General features: G+C 52.3%; 1 protein-coding gene across 10 annotated transcripts; it reads right to left on the minus strand.

Annotated features, from left to right (window-relative positions):
• Positions 1-15: 15 nt before the first annotated feature.
• On the minus strand, positions 16-15,985 carry RTKN (rhotekin). 10 transcript variants are annotated; one of them, XM_066267435.1, is made up of 13 exons: positions 15,019-15,175; positions 13,165-13,468; positions 7,031-7,230; positions 4,919-4,980; positions 4,768-4,821; positions 4,538-4,655; positions 4,106-4,315; positions 3,276-3,370; positions 3,025-3,173; positions 2,395-2,523; positions 1,544-1,712; positions 1,272-1,376; positions 16-694 (listed from the first exon to the last, which is right to left on the minus strand). In XM_066267435.1, the coding sequence occupies exons 1-13, from the start codon at positions 15,045-15,047 to the stop codon at positions 366-368; spliced, it is 1,953 nt and encodes a 650-aa protein (XP_066123532.1). In that variant the 5' UTR covers positions 15,048-15,175; the 3' UTR covers positions 16-365. The 10 variants fall into 10 exon arrangements, with proteins under 10 accessions (XP_066123532.1, XP_066123533.1, XP_066123536.1 ...); XM_066267436.1 differs by lacking the exon at positions 15,019-15,175 and adding an exon at positions 13,953-14,059 and having other exon boundaries at positions 13,165-13,592; XM_066267439.1 differs by lacking the exons at positions 13,165-13,468; positions 15,019-15,175 and adding an exon at positions 15,254-15,977.
• Positions 15,986-17,260: the final 1,275 nt, after the last annotated feature.

The following is a 17,260-nucleotide window of genomic DNA, read 5'->3' on the forward strand; positions in this document are numbered from 1 at the left end:
GAACCAGGTGCAGGCTGCTGTTAAATAACTTTAATGGTTGATGTGGGAGTCACAAGGGAGGCATGTACCCTCCCAGCACCCTTCAGTGCCACCCTCAAAGCTGGTTAGTGCAGGAGGTAGGGCAAGGTTGGTTCCAGTTTTCTCCCAGGAAGGGTTTAGGGGGTCCCAGCCAGCCCTGGGAATGAGTTCCTCAGCACCACGGCAACCATAGCTTGAGAGAGGCCTCTGCTCCCCACCCCCAACCTACCCCCAGTCCAGCTGAGGAAGGGGAGGCAAGCTCGCCAAACCGCTACAGATGGCGCCATACCCAGAGCCCAGGTGCATAGGTCATCTCTTCTGGCCAGATCCCGCTGCCAGCAACTTTCTCACACTGGTGACTGGAGCCAAGTGCGGGGCAGGCCTTTGCTGCAGAGGCCTCTGGGCCGTGGGGATCGATGCGGGGGTAGAGGGACAACTGAGCGGGAAGCCCCAGGGCAGTGGTCTGAGGGGACAGCATCCAGGGAGAATGTTCGGGGACGCCCCCAGGGCAGGGGGTAGGTCTGGGCTGGGGCCACTGAGGCAGGTGAGCAGGGGCTAGGCAGGGCAGGCTGGTCTGTAAACATGGCTAGCCAGGGTGGGGGTGTCTCCAGCCTCATGCCCTCCCGCTGGGCCAGGATGTCTGTCACTGCTGCGATGTCATCCAGAGGCTCAATAGCTGTGGCACCAGGAAGGGGTTGAGGGGAGGGGACTAGTTAGAGCTTGGGCCCCTCGCCGCCCCAGCCCTGACCATCACCTGTCACTGTAATAGGAGGACAGCAAAGCCCGGATCTCAGCCGAGATCGCATTATCTTGCAGAAGCAGCCCCTCACCTGGGCCCCCTGGAGCCCCAGGCTCTGATAAGACTATGGGATACAGGGCACAGTGGACAGGGGTGAGGGGGCAGAAGTGGGTAAAGAAATCAGGAAAGAGGAGGGAAAAGAAAGCAGTGCCAAGCAAGTGAAGGTCAGAGGAAGAGACAGGAATCCGCATTCAGAAAGGGAAACAAAAAAAGAAGACATTAGGAAAGAAATCATGAAATGAATCTGGTTCTTTGGGGTTTTGTTTTGAACTTTGGTAAAAGTGGCTTTAAGAGTTGGAGGAGAGAAAGGAACACAACAGGACTGGGTGGGACTTGAGTCCCCAGAGCTCTCTGCCTTAGCTCACAGTGTCCCTTCTGTCTCTCTATTACCTGGGTTCCCTTAAAGCCTGCAGTCCCACTTCCCATCAGGGTCCCGGACTATACTTTCACTCACCCATCTCATGGTACAAGGACCCCTGCTTGGCTAGTGCTTGGGCTGGTTTCCGGGAAGTAGGGGTTTCAATCTTCATGATTTCATCACAACACTGTTTCCACTGGCCTGAAGGGAGACCACTGATTGGGGGTGGGGAGGGAGAGGACTGAGAGGGCCAGGCTACCCTCTCCCCTGTGACATTTCCTTCCACACAGTCTTGAAGCAGAGGCCTATGGTAAAAAACAATAAATCCCAATTCCTCCCAAAGTTTCTATCCAGCCTCCTCCTCTTACTCATGTCAAAGAAAAGCTGCCACAGAGCTTCCATCCAGCTCTGCAGGGCTCCCCGACTCTCTGTTTGAAGAATGTGTGTCATCTTGTCTTCCCCATACTGGTTACTGATGCTCAGAGTGTAGGGTCGGCCTGTGGCCTGATCCAGCTCCCCTGCCTGGACTCGAGACTCCTACAAGAGAAAGAAGTGGTCTGCTTCCAACTCCATGTTAGTTACAGGACTCAGCGGTGACTTCAGTCAGGCTTGATCACCCCTGCCTTAGAAAGAAGAGTTCGTGGGCTTTTACCAGGCCCTCTCCTTTGTCTCCTAGTGAGCTGAGTGGGACGGAATGTCAGGAAAAAACTGGGGAAGACACAGATGAGCTTCAGTCAGGGAAAGAGAAGCAGATGGAGACAGGGAAAGAGGTGGGCAGGGGAAGCATGGAGAATAGAGGCTGGCAGGAGTGCTGAGGCCCAGTGTCTCACTACTTCCATAAAGGTGGAAGGAAAGCCAGCCAAAAGGCCAGGGAACAGAGGGGTCACTGGCCTTAGGTTGGGAGATGAAACTAGGAAAGGGTGGAGTAGACACAAAATAAAGTCTGGGATGGAAGATGGAAGTAGATGAAAACTCCTGAACTGGCTGTAGAGCCCTCTGAGAACTGGCTGGGCTGCAGCTGGTGAGAAGACAACCCTTTTCCAGTGATGCTGGTCAGGGAGAATATGGTCCCCTCAGCATTCCTGGCCCAGGAGTTGGGAGTAGTCCTGTGAGGAGCAGGAGGCTTTGCTCTCTAAGGTCTGTACCCACCCTCCTGGGGCCTGAAGGAGAGGCTCCAAGCCCTAGCACCTGGTGGCATGACCACCAGGGGCCCCATCACCTTGTTGATGGCAATAGTAAACAGCGGCTCTTCCCCAGTGTCTGCATCTTCAGATCGCCGGTAACAGAAGAGGTTTGTGCCTTTCAGGACTCCGTGCACACGCATCCAGTCCTGCCGCTCCCCAGCTTCCTGTATTAGATGACTCAAGGTTTCCTGGGGGAGTCACACCTCCCAACACCCTTCTTCCCAGCCCTCCCTCAAGAATCTGCTTCCGGCCCTGGCCGGTTGGCTCAGTGGTAGAGCGTTGGCCTGGCGTGCGGAAGTCCCGGGTTCGATTCCCGGCCAGGGCACACAGGAGAAGCGCCCATCTGCTTCCCCACCCCTCCCCCTCTCCTTCCTCTCTGTCTCTCTCTTCCCCTCCCGCAGCCAAGGCTCCATTGGAGCAAAAGGTGGCCCGGGCGCTAGCGTGGCTCTGGTCGCGACAGAGCGACACCCCGGATGGGCAGACGCATGCAGGAGTCTGTCTGACTGCCTCCCCGTTTCCAGCTTCAGAAAAATACAAAAAAAAAAAAAAAAAGAATCTGCTTCCTGCCTCGGCTCCTATCTGAGCTTCTTGCCTTACCATACCCATCCTTCCACCCAGATCTTGATTTTTCAGTAGTTCTTAGATTCCCAGGTGACCCAGCTCACCTCTGCCTTCTCCCTGTTCCCTTCCACTCCAGGGGCCCTCGCCTGCACCCTGAGGGAACCACTTGCAGTAGGCTGGGTCATGCAGAGAGGCTGAGCCACCAGGCGGCAACACACACTACCATAAAGGGGCAGCCAAGCAGGGTTCTCCTCTGGGGGAGAGGAAGTGAAGGGTGAGGTGGAGAATGGCAAGGGGACCATTCAGCAGCCCCTCTTCTCACCATCCATCGTTCCCCACTCACACACATACTCACCGTGGCTGGCAAGGGTGAGGCCATGTGTGCGGAACCCATCTTGCACTGCCGCCAGGGTGAGAGTGGTGTGAGCCAAGAGGTGGTAACGAGGACCACTGCAGGACAGACGGAGAAGCAGGCCGCGGCCAAGGGAGCGGCACGTGAGGGCCATGTTAGATGGCGGGAGCTACAGTGCTGAGCAGGTCTGTCCTGTTGTTCGGGTGCCCACACAGAAAACTAGCTTGCCTCCCCCACAGGAGTTGGGAACAAACATTTTGTGAGCTTCTGCTAAGTGCCAGGTCCTGTGCTTTTGGTATGTTAGCCTACTGTATTCCCATGACAGTCCTGGGTGGTTGGTGGCATTCTTTAATTAATAGATGAGGCAGCTTGAAGCATACTAACATTAAGAAATTTTCCCATAATATATTGCTGATAGGTAGGTGGTGGAGTTGGAATTTGAACCCATATCTGTCTCCAAAATCAACGTTCCATTCATTACCCTAGACATGCCCAGTGGTTCCACAGGTGCTTCCAGACTCCTACAGGCACTGCCAGAGTCCAGGCTACCCTCCTCCAACCAGTGCACTCTATTCCATCCACACAAGATGCATTTGCTGCTGCTGCAAAAGTGAAGACCCCAAAGCCTAGCTGTCCCTGTATTCCTTTTGGTTGTTTCAGTTGGCTTGGGCCCAGCTCTGAGTGCTTCCCAGCCTTGTGGCCACTGCTCATCCATGTCTGTCTGCACGTCCTGGTGGCAGTGCAAAGTAGGTTCTGCAAGCTCTCCACGGCTTAAGAGGTCACCCATGGCTAGGATAGGTATGTGAGGGCAGTGGGGGAATGCAGGGCCTTACCCCACAGCTGGGGTGGGGAGCAGGATAGGACCGCTCCCTGAACCCCCAGCACTCTCCAGCGATGCCCTGACACGCCTCCCGGAGGAGCGGCCCAGGGAGCTGCTGAGTTTGGTGGCAAGCCTCTTGGGGGCACCAGCCAGGGCCCCCTCCTCTTCCATGCAGGCCCCATACAGCTCCAGCCGCAACTCAAAGTCTGGCCCTGCCTCGGTGCTATAGGAGTGTGGGAAGAAGAGAAGAGGACGGTCCTGGAGAAGTCCAGGGGAGCACGTGGGGTGGGTGTGGGGGGAAAGATGGATGTGGTACAAGTTCAGGACAGCTCCACAGGGAATATCCCTCTCCCTCCTGTCCTCCTTCCCCCCTCCCCTGTAGCTATCTCACAAAGAACTGGGGGAGAGGGGGGAGAGGAGGAAGCCACATGGATGAGGCACTTACAAGAGCAGGGTGTTCTGAAAGGAGATGTCTGTGAGGGTCCTGTCCACCAGGATCATCTCGGTGTCCTGAATGTCTTCCCCTAGCTGCAGCAGCAGGAACACAGCCCAGCGGTGCAGGTCTGGGGACAAAGAGGGCAAAACTAGTAAAAAAAAAACAAAAATTGTGCCCTACAGGAGCTTTCCACCTCAGGGTCACTCCCCTGACCTTATTGTGGCATGTGTTGAACTCACCGCCTTTGTTCTTGAAATATTCTGTGTCCTTCCACATGAGTGGAATCCGGAGGTCTAAGGGGCAGAGGGGTAGGAATAGATGTTGAAATGGAGCAGGAGATCTTGTCGTTGGGCCAGGAGCACCAGAGGCTGGGGTAGTTGTGCTGCTTACCAGAAATGCAGACCCGGCCTCGGCAAGGGGAGCGCTCAGTGGGCAGCCCACTGTCAGAAGGCCTGTGGGCAAATCACAATGTCCTAGCCTGGCCTCCAGACACTACTTCCCCTGGCTCTGGTCCTCAAGGGCTCTCAGATCACACATCCTGCCCTGGCCACCCCAGCAAGGCTGACATTGCAGAGCTAAGGGACTGTTAGAGTTGTCAACTGAACCCAGGGTGTTGCTGGAGACACCGGAGGCATGCTAGCTCACACACAGCACAATCTCTGGGCTCTGCCCCCACTGTAAGCAACATTCCCAGAGCACTAACCCAGACCCCTGCCAGGGACAGTGGGGTTTGAGTGAACAGGGGCCCACAGAGAGAGTCCCTTTCAAGGACTCTTCTCCATTAAACCCCAGGCTTGAAGGAGTCTACAAGCTTTCTTTTTTTAAAAAGGGAGGCTGGTCATCTCCACCATCTCATCACTTCTTAGATATTAGAAGGTACTGGGTCAGTTGGAAAATCAAGTTGACTAGTTTTTGATGAAAGGCAAAAAAACAAGTAGGAAACATTTGCGCTCCATTTGCCACAAACCTCTCTCCTTCCCCACAGCTTTGATCTTTCCTTTACTGCCCTGGCTAGATACGTTGTGCCTTCCCAGTGCCCGTTGCAGGGCCCCAGGCACCCAGCCTTTCTCGCCTCCCTGCCCATGATTAGGACTCACCAAGTGTGTCCCTCCCTAAGGTGACGACAACCAGTTTACCCATACTAATTCATAATGCCAGTGATGTAAATAGCAACTTAGTTGGGCCTTATGGAGTATACCTCAGGCCACACTGTCTAGGCCATGTGGGCAGGGCAGAGACTGTTGATAGCTGCCTTTCAGAAGACAACAAACTCACAGTAGAAACTGTCCCCCTACCTGCATGCCCTTCCTTTAGCTTTATGGGACAGGCGTAGAGTGGGTTTTGTGCTTTCCCTGTGGCTTCATGGGTGACTCTGGAGGGATCCTGGCAACCTCTCCTTGTGTCAGACTTTATGACTGAGTTGGGGCCTTCTCTCACTCACGCTTATGGGGTCAACAGATTAATTTGCCAGAAGCCAATTTTATAAATTACCAAAAAATTGCCAGTTCTTGGAATGATTAATTTGCCCAATATTTTCTCCAGTATTTTAATCTTACTAGAGCATCATCTCAACCATTTCACTTCAGATGTCAGCTCAGCAGAGTCTAATGTTAATAATATAGCTTGTGGCCCTGGCCAGTTGGCTCAATGGTAGAGCATCAGCCTGGTGTGCAGGAGTCCCAGGTTCGATTCCCGGCCAGGGCACACAGGAGAAGCGCCCATCTGCTTCTCCACCCCTCCCCCTCGCCTTCCTCTCTGTCTCTTTCTTCCCCTCCCGCAGCCAAGGCTCCATTGGAGCAAAGTTGGCCTGGGCGCTGAGGACGGCTCTATGGCCTCTGCCTCAGGCACTAGAATGGCTCTGGTTGCAGCAAAGCGACGCCCTAGATGGGCAGAGCATAGCCCCCTTGGTGGGCGTGCCGGGTGGATCCTGGTCGAGTGCATGCGGGAGTCTGACTGCCTCCCTGTTTCCAACTTCAGAAAAATACAATAATAATAATAATAATAATAATATAGCTTGTGTTTCACATCCAGAAAGAAGTTGAACCCTTTTGGAATGCACAATCTAATTTATGTGAAGGGTTAGGCTTTTCCTTAAAGGATTTTTTATTTCCTTTCCTAATCTCTGCCTCAGACAGGGAACCCCAGGTATAATGAACTATTGTCAGATTGTGGTAAATTGGTCATTTGGTGTACTGACTTTGAGAAAACTGGCTTGCCAGAAGCCAGCCAGCCTCATCAGATTGCAGGCAGGGTTTAGCAAAGAAGTGTTTTTGCATTACTACCCCTCAGACTGCCAGGCTTTCAGAAGCCCTGGCTTTTCTGAATCCAGCCCTAACTTCTCATTAGTGCACTTCCAAGCAGCACACTGTGGTGATGAAACTCAAGGGGTCCTCCAGGCCTGATATGAGGAGGTTGGCTTCAGGACAGTCTACACTCCATATACACACACACAAATGCTGTATCACTACATCCCCCCAAAGGCCCCGCCTCCCCCTTGCTCACCGCCGGCCTGTCTTCCCCAGCACCTGCGCCTCTTTGCGCCGCTGTAGCTCGCCCATGTAGCTGAGGATGCGGCTGTTGCACACCAGCAGGCTCTTCGTGGCCTCCAGAGTCTGCTCGCGCTGGGAGCAGGCTGCCAGCAGCTTGCAGGCCCCTTCCCTCATCCGGATCTCATGGTCTAGCTTTCTTTGCAACTCTGTGTCCTAGCCAGAGTGGGGAGAAGAAGGACAGTCAGGGAACAGGTGGAAGCACCCTCCAGTCCCCAAGTGGGGTTGTGGCCCAGAAGAAACATGTTCAGGTACTTCAAGGGAAAGGGTTGAGTCTCAACCTCTGCTGCCCGGGAATAATCAGAGCAGCTTTGTAAAAACACAGATGCTCTCACGCATTTGATGGAGGAAGTAAACATTCCCATAGCATCTTCTTTTGAGTGCAGTTTTGAAAAAAACATATGAAAATTACAAATCCACATATCCTATGATCCTGCTATCCATATCTGGGAGTTTATCCTACAGATATAGTTACACATGTGGGCAAAGCCATATTCATTGCAGAATTGTTTCAAAACACTGAGATGAAAAATCCTTCAATAGCCCTGGCCGGGTTGCTCCGAGGACAGACTGTCATCCCGGCACATCAGAGGTCACGGGTTTGACCTTCTGGTCAGGGCACCTACAAGAAGCAATGGTTGCACAACTAAATGGAACAATGAGTTGATGCTTTTCTCTCTCTTCCTCTTTCGCTCTTTCAAATCAATGAACTTATGGGGATGGGGGACTACTTTGTAAATTATATAAATGTCTAATCGCTATGCTGTAAACCTAAAACTAATATAAAATAATATTGAATGTCAACATAATTGATAAATTTAAAATGGGATGGGTAGAAATAAATAAGTTACAGCACATCTCCACCATGGGATACTGCAGACATTAAGAGAGTGCAGCTATGAATCAATCTTCAAAAAGTAGAACAGTATTATTATAGCACACTGCCCTCTTTGCATCTCATTTATGCAAGGGCATATGTAGACATAAATTTACATAAAATAGTAGTGGTTGCAGGGCTGGGAGCCAGGATGGAAAACAGATTTATGATACTTTATTTATATACATCCTTCTTTATTACTGTTACTAGTGGAAATTGTGTTGCCTTTAAAAAATTTTTTCTCAGTTAAAAATAAAAAACTACTAGGCCCCATCTAAGACTTGCAAAATAAGAATCTCTAAGAGTAGGGCATGTGCATTCTTTAAAAAACTTTCCCCAAGTGATTCTGAGGTGCAGCCAGCCAGGGCTGAGAACCTCCAACTAAAGGGAATGGACACAGATAATAAAAGCCATTTTGAGTTACCCCAAAGACTCAGCTTATGGAGGAACATCTAGTTAGCAAGGGCTCAGTGGAGAAGCATACCACCTTCAGAGTTTACCCTGTATACCCCCCAGATTAGGGGGGTTTGCCACTTGCTGGCCCTCTGAGCTTGAGTGGTGACAGAGGCTAGGAATGGGAATGGGACGGCAGGTGAAACAGGAGGTCAGGATTGAGGGGCTGAGCAGGCAGTGCACAGGGCCTGAGTGGGCTGCTGGGAGAGGCACCAGGATTCTCAGGAACCTTCTTCACTCAGAAAGGAGCCCTGGAGGTCTTGGCATGGAGGAGAGAAGGAGAGCACCAGTTTGACATAAGACAAACCTGGGTCTGAGTCACAGTCCTGCCAGTCTTGAGAAGCTGGGAAGAAACTTATTGAAAAAATCACGCCTGACCTGTGGTGGCGCAGTGGATAAAGTGTCGACCTGGAAATGCTGAGGTCGCCGGTTCGAAACTCTGGGCTTGCCTGGTCAAGGCACATATGGGAGTTGATGCTTCCAGCTCCTCCCCCCTTCTCTCTCTTTCTCTCTCTCTCCTCTCTCTCCCTCTTTGTCTCTCTCTCTCTCCTAAAAGTGAATAAATTAAAAAAAATTTAAAAAAAAAAGAAACAAATCTTAAAAACAAAAAATCACTGGGCAGTTTACTCAACCTTCCTGAGACTTGGTTTACCCATCTGTAAAACGAGGGTGGAAACAGCCCCCACATCCTAGGGTTGTGGGGATTCAGTGAGACAGGAAGGTAAAGCACTAGCACAGTACCCAGCACATGGACACAAGAACGGTGAAGATGCTCACTACAACGATGCTACTCCAGCAGCGGTAGCATTCACCCAGCAAACACTGGTGTGCCCGAGCTGGCCAAGGCTCCATTTAAAATCCAGCTGGGAGGTGAGAGATGCAGACATTCATTGCTGCTCCGTAAGTGCTATGTCATGACATAAACACAAAGAAAGGAGACCATTTGCTTCTGGCTAATGGGGAGGGCTTCAGAGAGATGGAAAACTAACCTCAGTACAATATAGAGATCACTTTAGGAGACAAGCCAATGGAATCATCACTTTGGAAGATGGGTATGAATATGACCACCCAAAATCGATATTCTTCCTCATACCAGGTCTCTTCCACACCCTCTGCCTTTGTTTCTGTCCCTGGTGGCTCCAGACTTCAAGTACAAGACCTAAACACCCTAAATTCCTGCAGATTTCTCCTTCACTATTTCCTGAGACTCTCATCACCCCTTACCTCAGCGCTATCCATCTCTTTTTCTTCCTGACCATTCAGAAATAGGCGAACCTAGTTCCAAAGCCTCTTCCACCAAGAAGCCCTCCCAGACTAACCAGCTCCCTCCCAGCCCCGTTAGGTACAACGGCACCAGGGTCCCACCTCTGTTAAGCTTCCCTATTTGCCAACCCCCATCCCATTCTGCATCCAGCTTCTTCAGAAAACGCCTCAGAAAACGCCTCAAACGGGAGATGGGGGCAGACAGGCATCTTGAAGCCCCCTCCTGGCTGGCCTCTCCATCCCCAATGCAGCACTTACAGATCCTTCCCCAGCCCTGGCCATTGCGCGTACCACTCCACCGCAGCACGCTGGTCCTGGGAGCCGTGCAGGCTGGGTGCCCGCTCAGCCACCCCCGCCCCCGCCCGTGGCGCTCATGGCACTGGTGACATCAGCTCCCAACTGCCGCGAGAGCTGCCGAGGGGCTCCAGGGCCGGCGGTCCCTCTGTGAGCGTGGCCTGCTAGGCTCCTGGGCTCCCGGTGGCGAGACCCAGTCGCAGTGCCTCCAGGAGTGCCCTGTTGTCCTGGAAAGGGCTTCCAGGCCACAGCATGGCGCTGGAGCTGCATAAGACCAGGAGGCCCCAGCCCTGTGCGGCTGCCCTCCAAGGTGACCCCTTGCCCGGGAGCAAGGGGGAGGAGGATAGTGTATAAATTGGAGTGACGGAGGGAAGAAGTCGTTGAGCCCAGCCTGGAGGAGCCTGACTCCTGGCCCAGACACCCGTGCTACAACCCGTCGACGTCCTCTGGTCCTAAATTCACTCTCACGGCTTAGAAATCCCAGCTCCCATCCTTTGGGCAGAGCATCTCAGAAATGCCGGCGAAGTTTCTAGATCCCTGTGCTTTGCACCTATCTTCCCACCCACCCCAGGGATAGCTTCTTGTCTCTCTCTCCCTACTCACACATCCCGTCTCCCCAAGGAGGTAGTATTTTCAGCAGACTCTCCAGAGAAAGAGCCCAGAGATGGATTAAGCTGGACCCGGGTCAGGGCCCAAGGGGCTGAAAAGGATGAGAAATAGGCAGAAGCCCCAACACACATTAATTAGGCCCTCCAGGGACATCCTTTCCTGTCCCTCCCACTTTCTTCTGTCCCTGACTTCCTGCTCTGCTTCACCTTCTGTTCCCTTCAGAATCTCCACCAGGGCTAAGTTCAAATCCTCACTTAGGATCCTGACTAGCTATGAGAACTTGACCTCTATAGCCTCAATTTGTAAACTGGGGTTGTTTCCCACCTCCTTCATAGCATTGTTTGATTAAGTGGGAAAATCTAACTTCTACCTTGGTCCAGCACATATTCAAAGACAATCTGCTTCTCACTCCCACCGCCCTTTTCCTTGCAGCTTAAGATGCCTCCTACAGAAAGTCTTCTTGGATTAATTCTTCCATGACTACCTTTCTTGCCAATCCCTGAAACAACAATAGGTCTCTTCTTGGTGGTGGTGTGTGTTTGTGTGTATGTGTGTGTGTGTGTGGGGGGGGGGAGTTCCTGCTGAGCTTCATGGAAAAAGAACACAGCACCCTCAGACCATGGCTGAAGGAGAGATGACAAAACTGAAATCTAAGCCCCCTCCTCTGTCCCAGAACTTGGCCAAATCTCCCATGAAGAAAAATTAAAATGAGGGGATGGAGAATTTAAGCGTTTTAATACCTAGAGCAGCTCTGAGCAATAAAATCTCCTGCAATGATGGAATTATTCAGTGTTCATCTAGCACTTGAAATGTGGATATAGCAACTAAGGAACTACATTTTTCCCCCCATTTCTTCTCATTTCATTTTAATTAAATTCAAATAGCCAGATGTAACTAGTAACATGGACAGTGCAGAGGACTAGGGATGGCAAAACAGGTTATATCTCAGGTGCCAACACTGGATGCTAAATAGTATCAGAATCTCAACAGGCCCATTGGACACCTTTCTGCATATTAGATAAAGGTGCCCCCCCACCCGGCCGCTGCCCCAAACAGTGCCATCTCCAGGGTCAGGACTCCTGACTCTGCCTGGTGCCCTTATGAAGGAAACAACCTGCACAATTTGTGCCAAAGTTGTGCTAAGAAAGATTCTGAGGTCATGTCTGGACTTGCTGATAAAGAGTGCCATGACTGACTAGTAATGCCCACTGTAATACAGGGAGTGGGGATGGCGGCCAAAAGAGGCTACAGGTAAAATAAATGGTCATTCCTGATCTAGACTCTACAGTCCTGCTTCTGACCTCCATTCAGCAGAAAGCTCCTGCCTGGTCAGGTGGTCATTTCCACAGCTTCCTCCACCTTCCCCATCTCAGTCAATTGCCACACTGCCCAGCTGCTTAGCCACACACCTGGGAGTCATCCTGGAATTTGCTCTTTGCCTTGTCCCTCACGTCCTATCCATATGCAAGCACTGTCAGATCTACTGCCATCATTTGAAATTCACCCCCTTCTTGTCTCCACCATATGCACTTCCATCCACACCACCAGGTGCACTTCCATCCACACCACCAGGTTCACTCCCGCAGCTGGAACTGGAACTACCTCCTTTCCAATGGTCTTCTGTACCCCCCCCCCATCTTCCAACCTTCCTCTCTCGCTCCCCACACTGGCCTAGCCTATTCTCAGCAACCATCATTTTAAAACATTAGACGAGTTGTCCCCTGGCTTAAACCCTTCCATGGGCCAACATCACAGTGAGAGTAAAATCTAAGTGCCTTCTTACTTTATAATTTGGCCCCAGCACATGAGCTTGACTCCAACTACTATGTTCCAGCCACTCTGGAACTGAAACTCATCTCCATTTAAGGGCCTTTGACCTTACTGTGCCCTCTGTATGGAAAGTTCTTCCTCCAGTCTTCACATATCTTCACATGCTTCTGGTCTCAGCTCAACAATCTCCTCACAGAGGTCTTCCTTGACCTCCACATCTAATGCTGCCCTACCTACACCTCATGTTGATTATATCCCCATTTTTATCATAATTTCACTATGTGAGAATATTTATGTGTTTGCATGTTTATTGCTTGTTCCCCAGTAGAATGGACCTTTCCTGTCTGGTTCACTGAGGTATCCCATGATCTAGAAAAGAGCTTGGCATATAGTAGGTGTTCAATAAATATTTCAGAATAAATATATGCATATAAAGCTCCCTGTCATCTCCAGGGCCAACAAAATCTTTAAATCCTGCACCAGAGCCCCTTCCCATTCTCTAGGAAGGCCACACCTTTCTGCAACCTCTCTTTTCTGCCCATACCTGTAAGGGCCCTCAGCCCTAGAACACACATGTCCACCCACAAAGCTTCCAGAAATAGGTGTGAAGACCCTGTTGTTAATATAATGTTCTGATTGGCAATACTGAGCCTGATCCACACACAGCACGCATTGCAGGGGATACAGAACCACATGTCCCTCTCCCCACTTTGAGGAGGCCCATCCTCCCCCCTCAGCCCCAGCAGGGAATGGGGAGGGCAGAGACTGGGGATGGGATGCATGCCCAAGAGATGCACCAGGGGTAGAGGGTGAGGGGCCATTACCTCCAGGCTGAGCGCCATCTGCCGAATGTAGAGCATATTCAGGTCCTCCAGGATGTGCAATCTGTCCTGCATCTCTGTGCCCCCTAGTGCCCCTTCCCTTGTCAGCCCCTCCAGAAGGAGGGGGTGGGCAGGTACCACACTGCCCCACAATTCCTTCTCCCACTGAGCCCCTGGTCTTGAAAAAGGTGGGCAGCTTCTGGGCAGAGGCTGCTCCTGTCCCCCTGCACTCCTATTAGATCCCTCTAGCTGCTGTGACAAACTTTCCTTGCCTACTGCTATCGCTGTTCCAGGGCCCTGAGGGGAGCTGGGCATGAGAGGAAAAGAAAGTGAAATGAAGATAAGTGGGGTCCCAGGAGGGGAGGCCAGCTGCACAGGGGGTTCTGGGCACAGAGTGTCCAGTCTTGCTTTGGTGGCAGCTGTTCTCCCAGCTGTGGAAGAAAAAGGCCCTTTCATTCCGACTCTGGCCCCTCCCCAGCCCCCGCCCACATCCCTGGCCGGGTGGACAGAGAATCTGTGTGCCAGTACGGCCTGAGGGGCAGGCACAGCTGGAAGGGGGCAGGGAGGGGATGCCTCTTGTAGGTTCTACAGAGTTCTGGAGTTTGTCAGGAGGTTCAAGCTGTCTGAGAGGGTTTCTAGCTTAGTTTGAGAAAGAAGAGGAATGGAAGTAAGGACTTGGTAGAGTGAGCCCAGGGAGTGGGACAAAGGGGTAAATATGACCCAACCCCCAGGGCCACTTCTTCCAACTTGGGGGCTCCGTCCAGCCCGCCCCACCCTGGGCTCACAATTACCTCGCTTTTCCAGCAGAAAGGAGAAGAGGGAGGGAGAAAGGCAGGGGTGTGTCTGTCTGCTGCTGCCCCCGCTCCCCTCTGCGGGCCCCTTCCCTTCCAGACAGGAAACCAGCCCCGATTCCCAGCCAGCTGCAGCTTTGCCCCCCCACCCCCACCCCAGGCCCACAGAGTCACACACCCCTGGGCGGTCTGCGGGGCCCTGAGGCTCCGCCCCGGCTCCTCAGCGCTGGATAAACCCGAAGGCCGGGCTTATCCCGGGGGCAGACGCCGCTCACAGGCCCCTCCTCCAGGTCCCAGGGCCTCGCCCTCACTCTCCCACGCTAACCCCGGGCGGGGTTGCATTTAGGGGATCCGACTAGGGCCTTCTCCACTAAGGCCACTAGCTTTTGAGTCAGAGAAGGCCCGGGACAACCGGGACGCGTGTGAAAGGGCTTTTGTTCTGGGCAAGCTGGGCGTGGGGGGGGGGGGGGCGACTGCAGGAGGAGGGCAGAAGCCAGGCCTAGAATCCTGCCCCGGAGGGAGAGGGGGACGGGAGGAAGGCCCCCTCACTTAACCCTTCCAGGTCCAGCAGGGAAAGAGAGCTGACCTAGGTCAGCCCCTCCCAAACCTCATTAGGGAGTTACAGGTGGGGTTCAGACCTTAGCATCGTGCAGAGCTCTGGGGAGGCAATTGTCAGACTAAAGGCTGAACTCCTCTCAGGCCCCAGGAAAGAAGACTGAAAGTGTGGGTGTGGGAAATAACCCCTGATCGTGAAAAGGGACCCTCCCACCTCTCCCCCTCCACACACCCTCCCAGCCCTTCAACTGCACAGAAGAGCGATTGGGGAAGGCGTCAGCGAAGTGGGGCAATCTGGCCTGAAAGTCAAGGCTGAGAGTGGAGGCTGTCCCAGACGGTAGAGACAGATTGCGAGATGGGTCTGGGGACCAGGGGAGGAGCGGGAGACCAAACCAAGGGTCCAAGCCGTTGGGCCCCGCCTAGCTGCCTACCTCCCTTTGCCCGAGGATGCCCGGGAGGCGCCAGACACACTTTGGGAATTGGGTCCGGGACCTCTTAAATTAAGACCAACCGAAGTTTGTCCAGACAAAGGCAAATCATCCCAACTGGGCCAGGGAGTGTCCGGGGTGGCACAGGTCCGACCTACGTGCAGACTGGCGGTCCGCGCGTGACTTTTAAGTCAACAATCCCCGGCTTGGATCCTGCCCGCCGCGTCTCCGCCCCACGGCGTGCGCGCGGGCGGGGGCGAAGCGGCGGGGCTGCGGGAGCCCAGTAGACAAACGGAAGGGGGGACGCGGGACTCTCACCTCGGGCGGGTCGCTGAAGAGGCTGAGTCGAAAACGGCCGCGTTTGAACTCCATCTCCAGGGCCGATCCCCTTGCCACCGTAACGCGGCTCCGGTGGTTACGGGAAAACATGCTAGCGGCTCGGCGCGTTTGCCCGACCTGTGCACTCCCTGCGCCTCCCCGTTCTGCCTTGTCTCCTCGGCTTCTAGCCCTCGACACGCGCCCGCTGGTCGCGCCTGGAAGCTCCCACCTCTGCGTTCCCAAACTCCGCCCCCGTAGACAACACCTGGGCCCCGCGGGGCGCGGCCCCCTCCACTTCACCCCCGCCAAAGGGCTGTCCGGTGGAGCTAGTCCTGGGGCGCCCTCTCGGCCCTAGCTCAGCCCCTCCCGAGCAGGCTTTGCTCGACAGTCTGTCCGCCGAGGGCACCCTACACCTCGCGAGCACTGTGTGGGTGCACCATCCCTTCCGGCCAGGGTCGTGGACACCGCACCTGGACGAGGGGCGGGCCCAGAAAAGCCCCGCCCCTCCAGCCGCCCCCACCTGACGCACCCGACTACTTGCGCATGGAAAATCCTGCCACCGCGTGGATCCCCCTGGAGCACGCTGTTTCTCTAGCCAGACCCTCGGACTGCGCCCATTCTCACCGCTCTTAAATAGCTTCCGAAGCGACGTTTTCAACTTCCTACAGTCTCGCGTATTCCTTAGTCCTCTTAGTCGTTGGGCTTCCTTGCCGGCTATCCTCCCATCCCTAGTGGCCACAATTCAAGGGGTACGTCTAGGACACCTGTTCTGTCACTTGCTGTGACGCCCTCACTCAGTCATTGAACTTCCTGAACTTCTGTTTTTTCATCTGTTCAATAAAGATATAGTAATTATCTCTACTCCTCGAGTTGCTATGAGAGTAACATATGAGAATAAGCATAAAATGCCCAGCATATTATCTGGCACAAGACAAGTCCCCCGTAAGTGGAGCAAAGAAAAAAAAAGGGGGGGGGGAGTAGGTGCAGCGCCCTTGTGACCTTGGATGGGGCACCAGCGACCTCAGTTCCCTGGACCCAGACCTTAAGTAACTTCAGAGGTGAGGATATGGCGGCTTCCATAGTGGGTATCTTCAACTGTTTTTGCTGGGTAGCTGAGACAGGGTTACCAGTTTCTGCTTCTGCAGAAAAAGAAGGACCCTCCTCACCCCCAAAAAGCCTAGTTAGAGAAAAGGAAATGGCAGAGAATTAGCTTGCTGACCACACAGGAGGAGTCTCCTGAAGATTTGAGAACTTCCTAGTGAGATCTTAGAGTGGGGCTTCCTCAGAGCACATGGTCTGGAGCCAGAGAAATATCAGCCTTTAACTTTAAAAAGCCCAGGTTAGCACTGCACTACTATGACAAATTATTCAATCTTCTTTTATTATTTATTTATTTATTTTTATTGTTTATTAAAGGTAAATGCCATCTTATGTTTTTTTTTGTTTTTTTAATTATTTTTATTTTTTTAATTAATTTTCATGGGGTGACACTGATAAATCAGGAGATATTTTCTCTGAACATATGTACTCTGATTTATCAATGCCATCTTATGTTTTTCCAGTGCATTATAGTTTACAATGTTTTTAATTGTTTCTTTTTTTTAATTGACTTTATAGAGAGGGGGAAAAGGCAGAGAGAAGTATCAACTCATAGTTGCTTAACTTTAGTTGTTCATTGGTTGCTTGCCATATGTGCCTTGACCAGACAAGCCTGGGGTTTTGAACCAGCGACCTCAGCATTCCAAGAAGACACTTTATCCACTGTACCACCACAGGCCAGGCTGCTTTTTAAAAATATGTGTCCTGGTATCACATACTTTGTTGCCCATGTCCTGCCCATCTACTGTTTTTAGTTAAATACTAGTGAAGATTTAGACATTTAGTTGTCACAGTCACTGATTTCCAATATTTTAAAGTAATAACACATCTTTATGAAAATATTTCAAATTTAAAAGATTCCATTTATATAAAGTTCATGAACAAGCAAGATTATTACATAGTGACAGA

Source organism: Saccopteryx bilineata, chromosome 3, assembly GCF_036850765.1.
Source record: "Saccopteryx bilineata isolate mSacBil1 chromosome 3, mSacBil1_pri_phased_curated, whole genome shotgun sequence".
Taxonomy (NCBI): Eukaryota; Metazoa; Chordata; class Mammalia; order Chiroptera; family Emballonuridae; genus Saccopteryx; species Saccopteryx bilineata.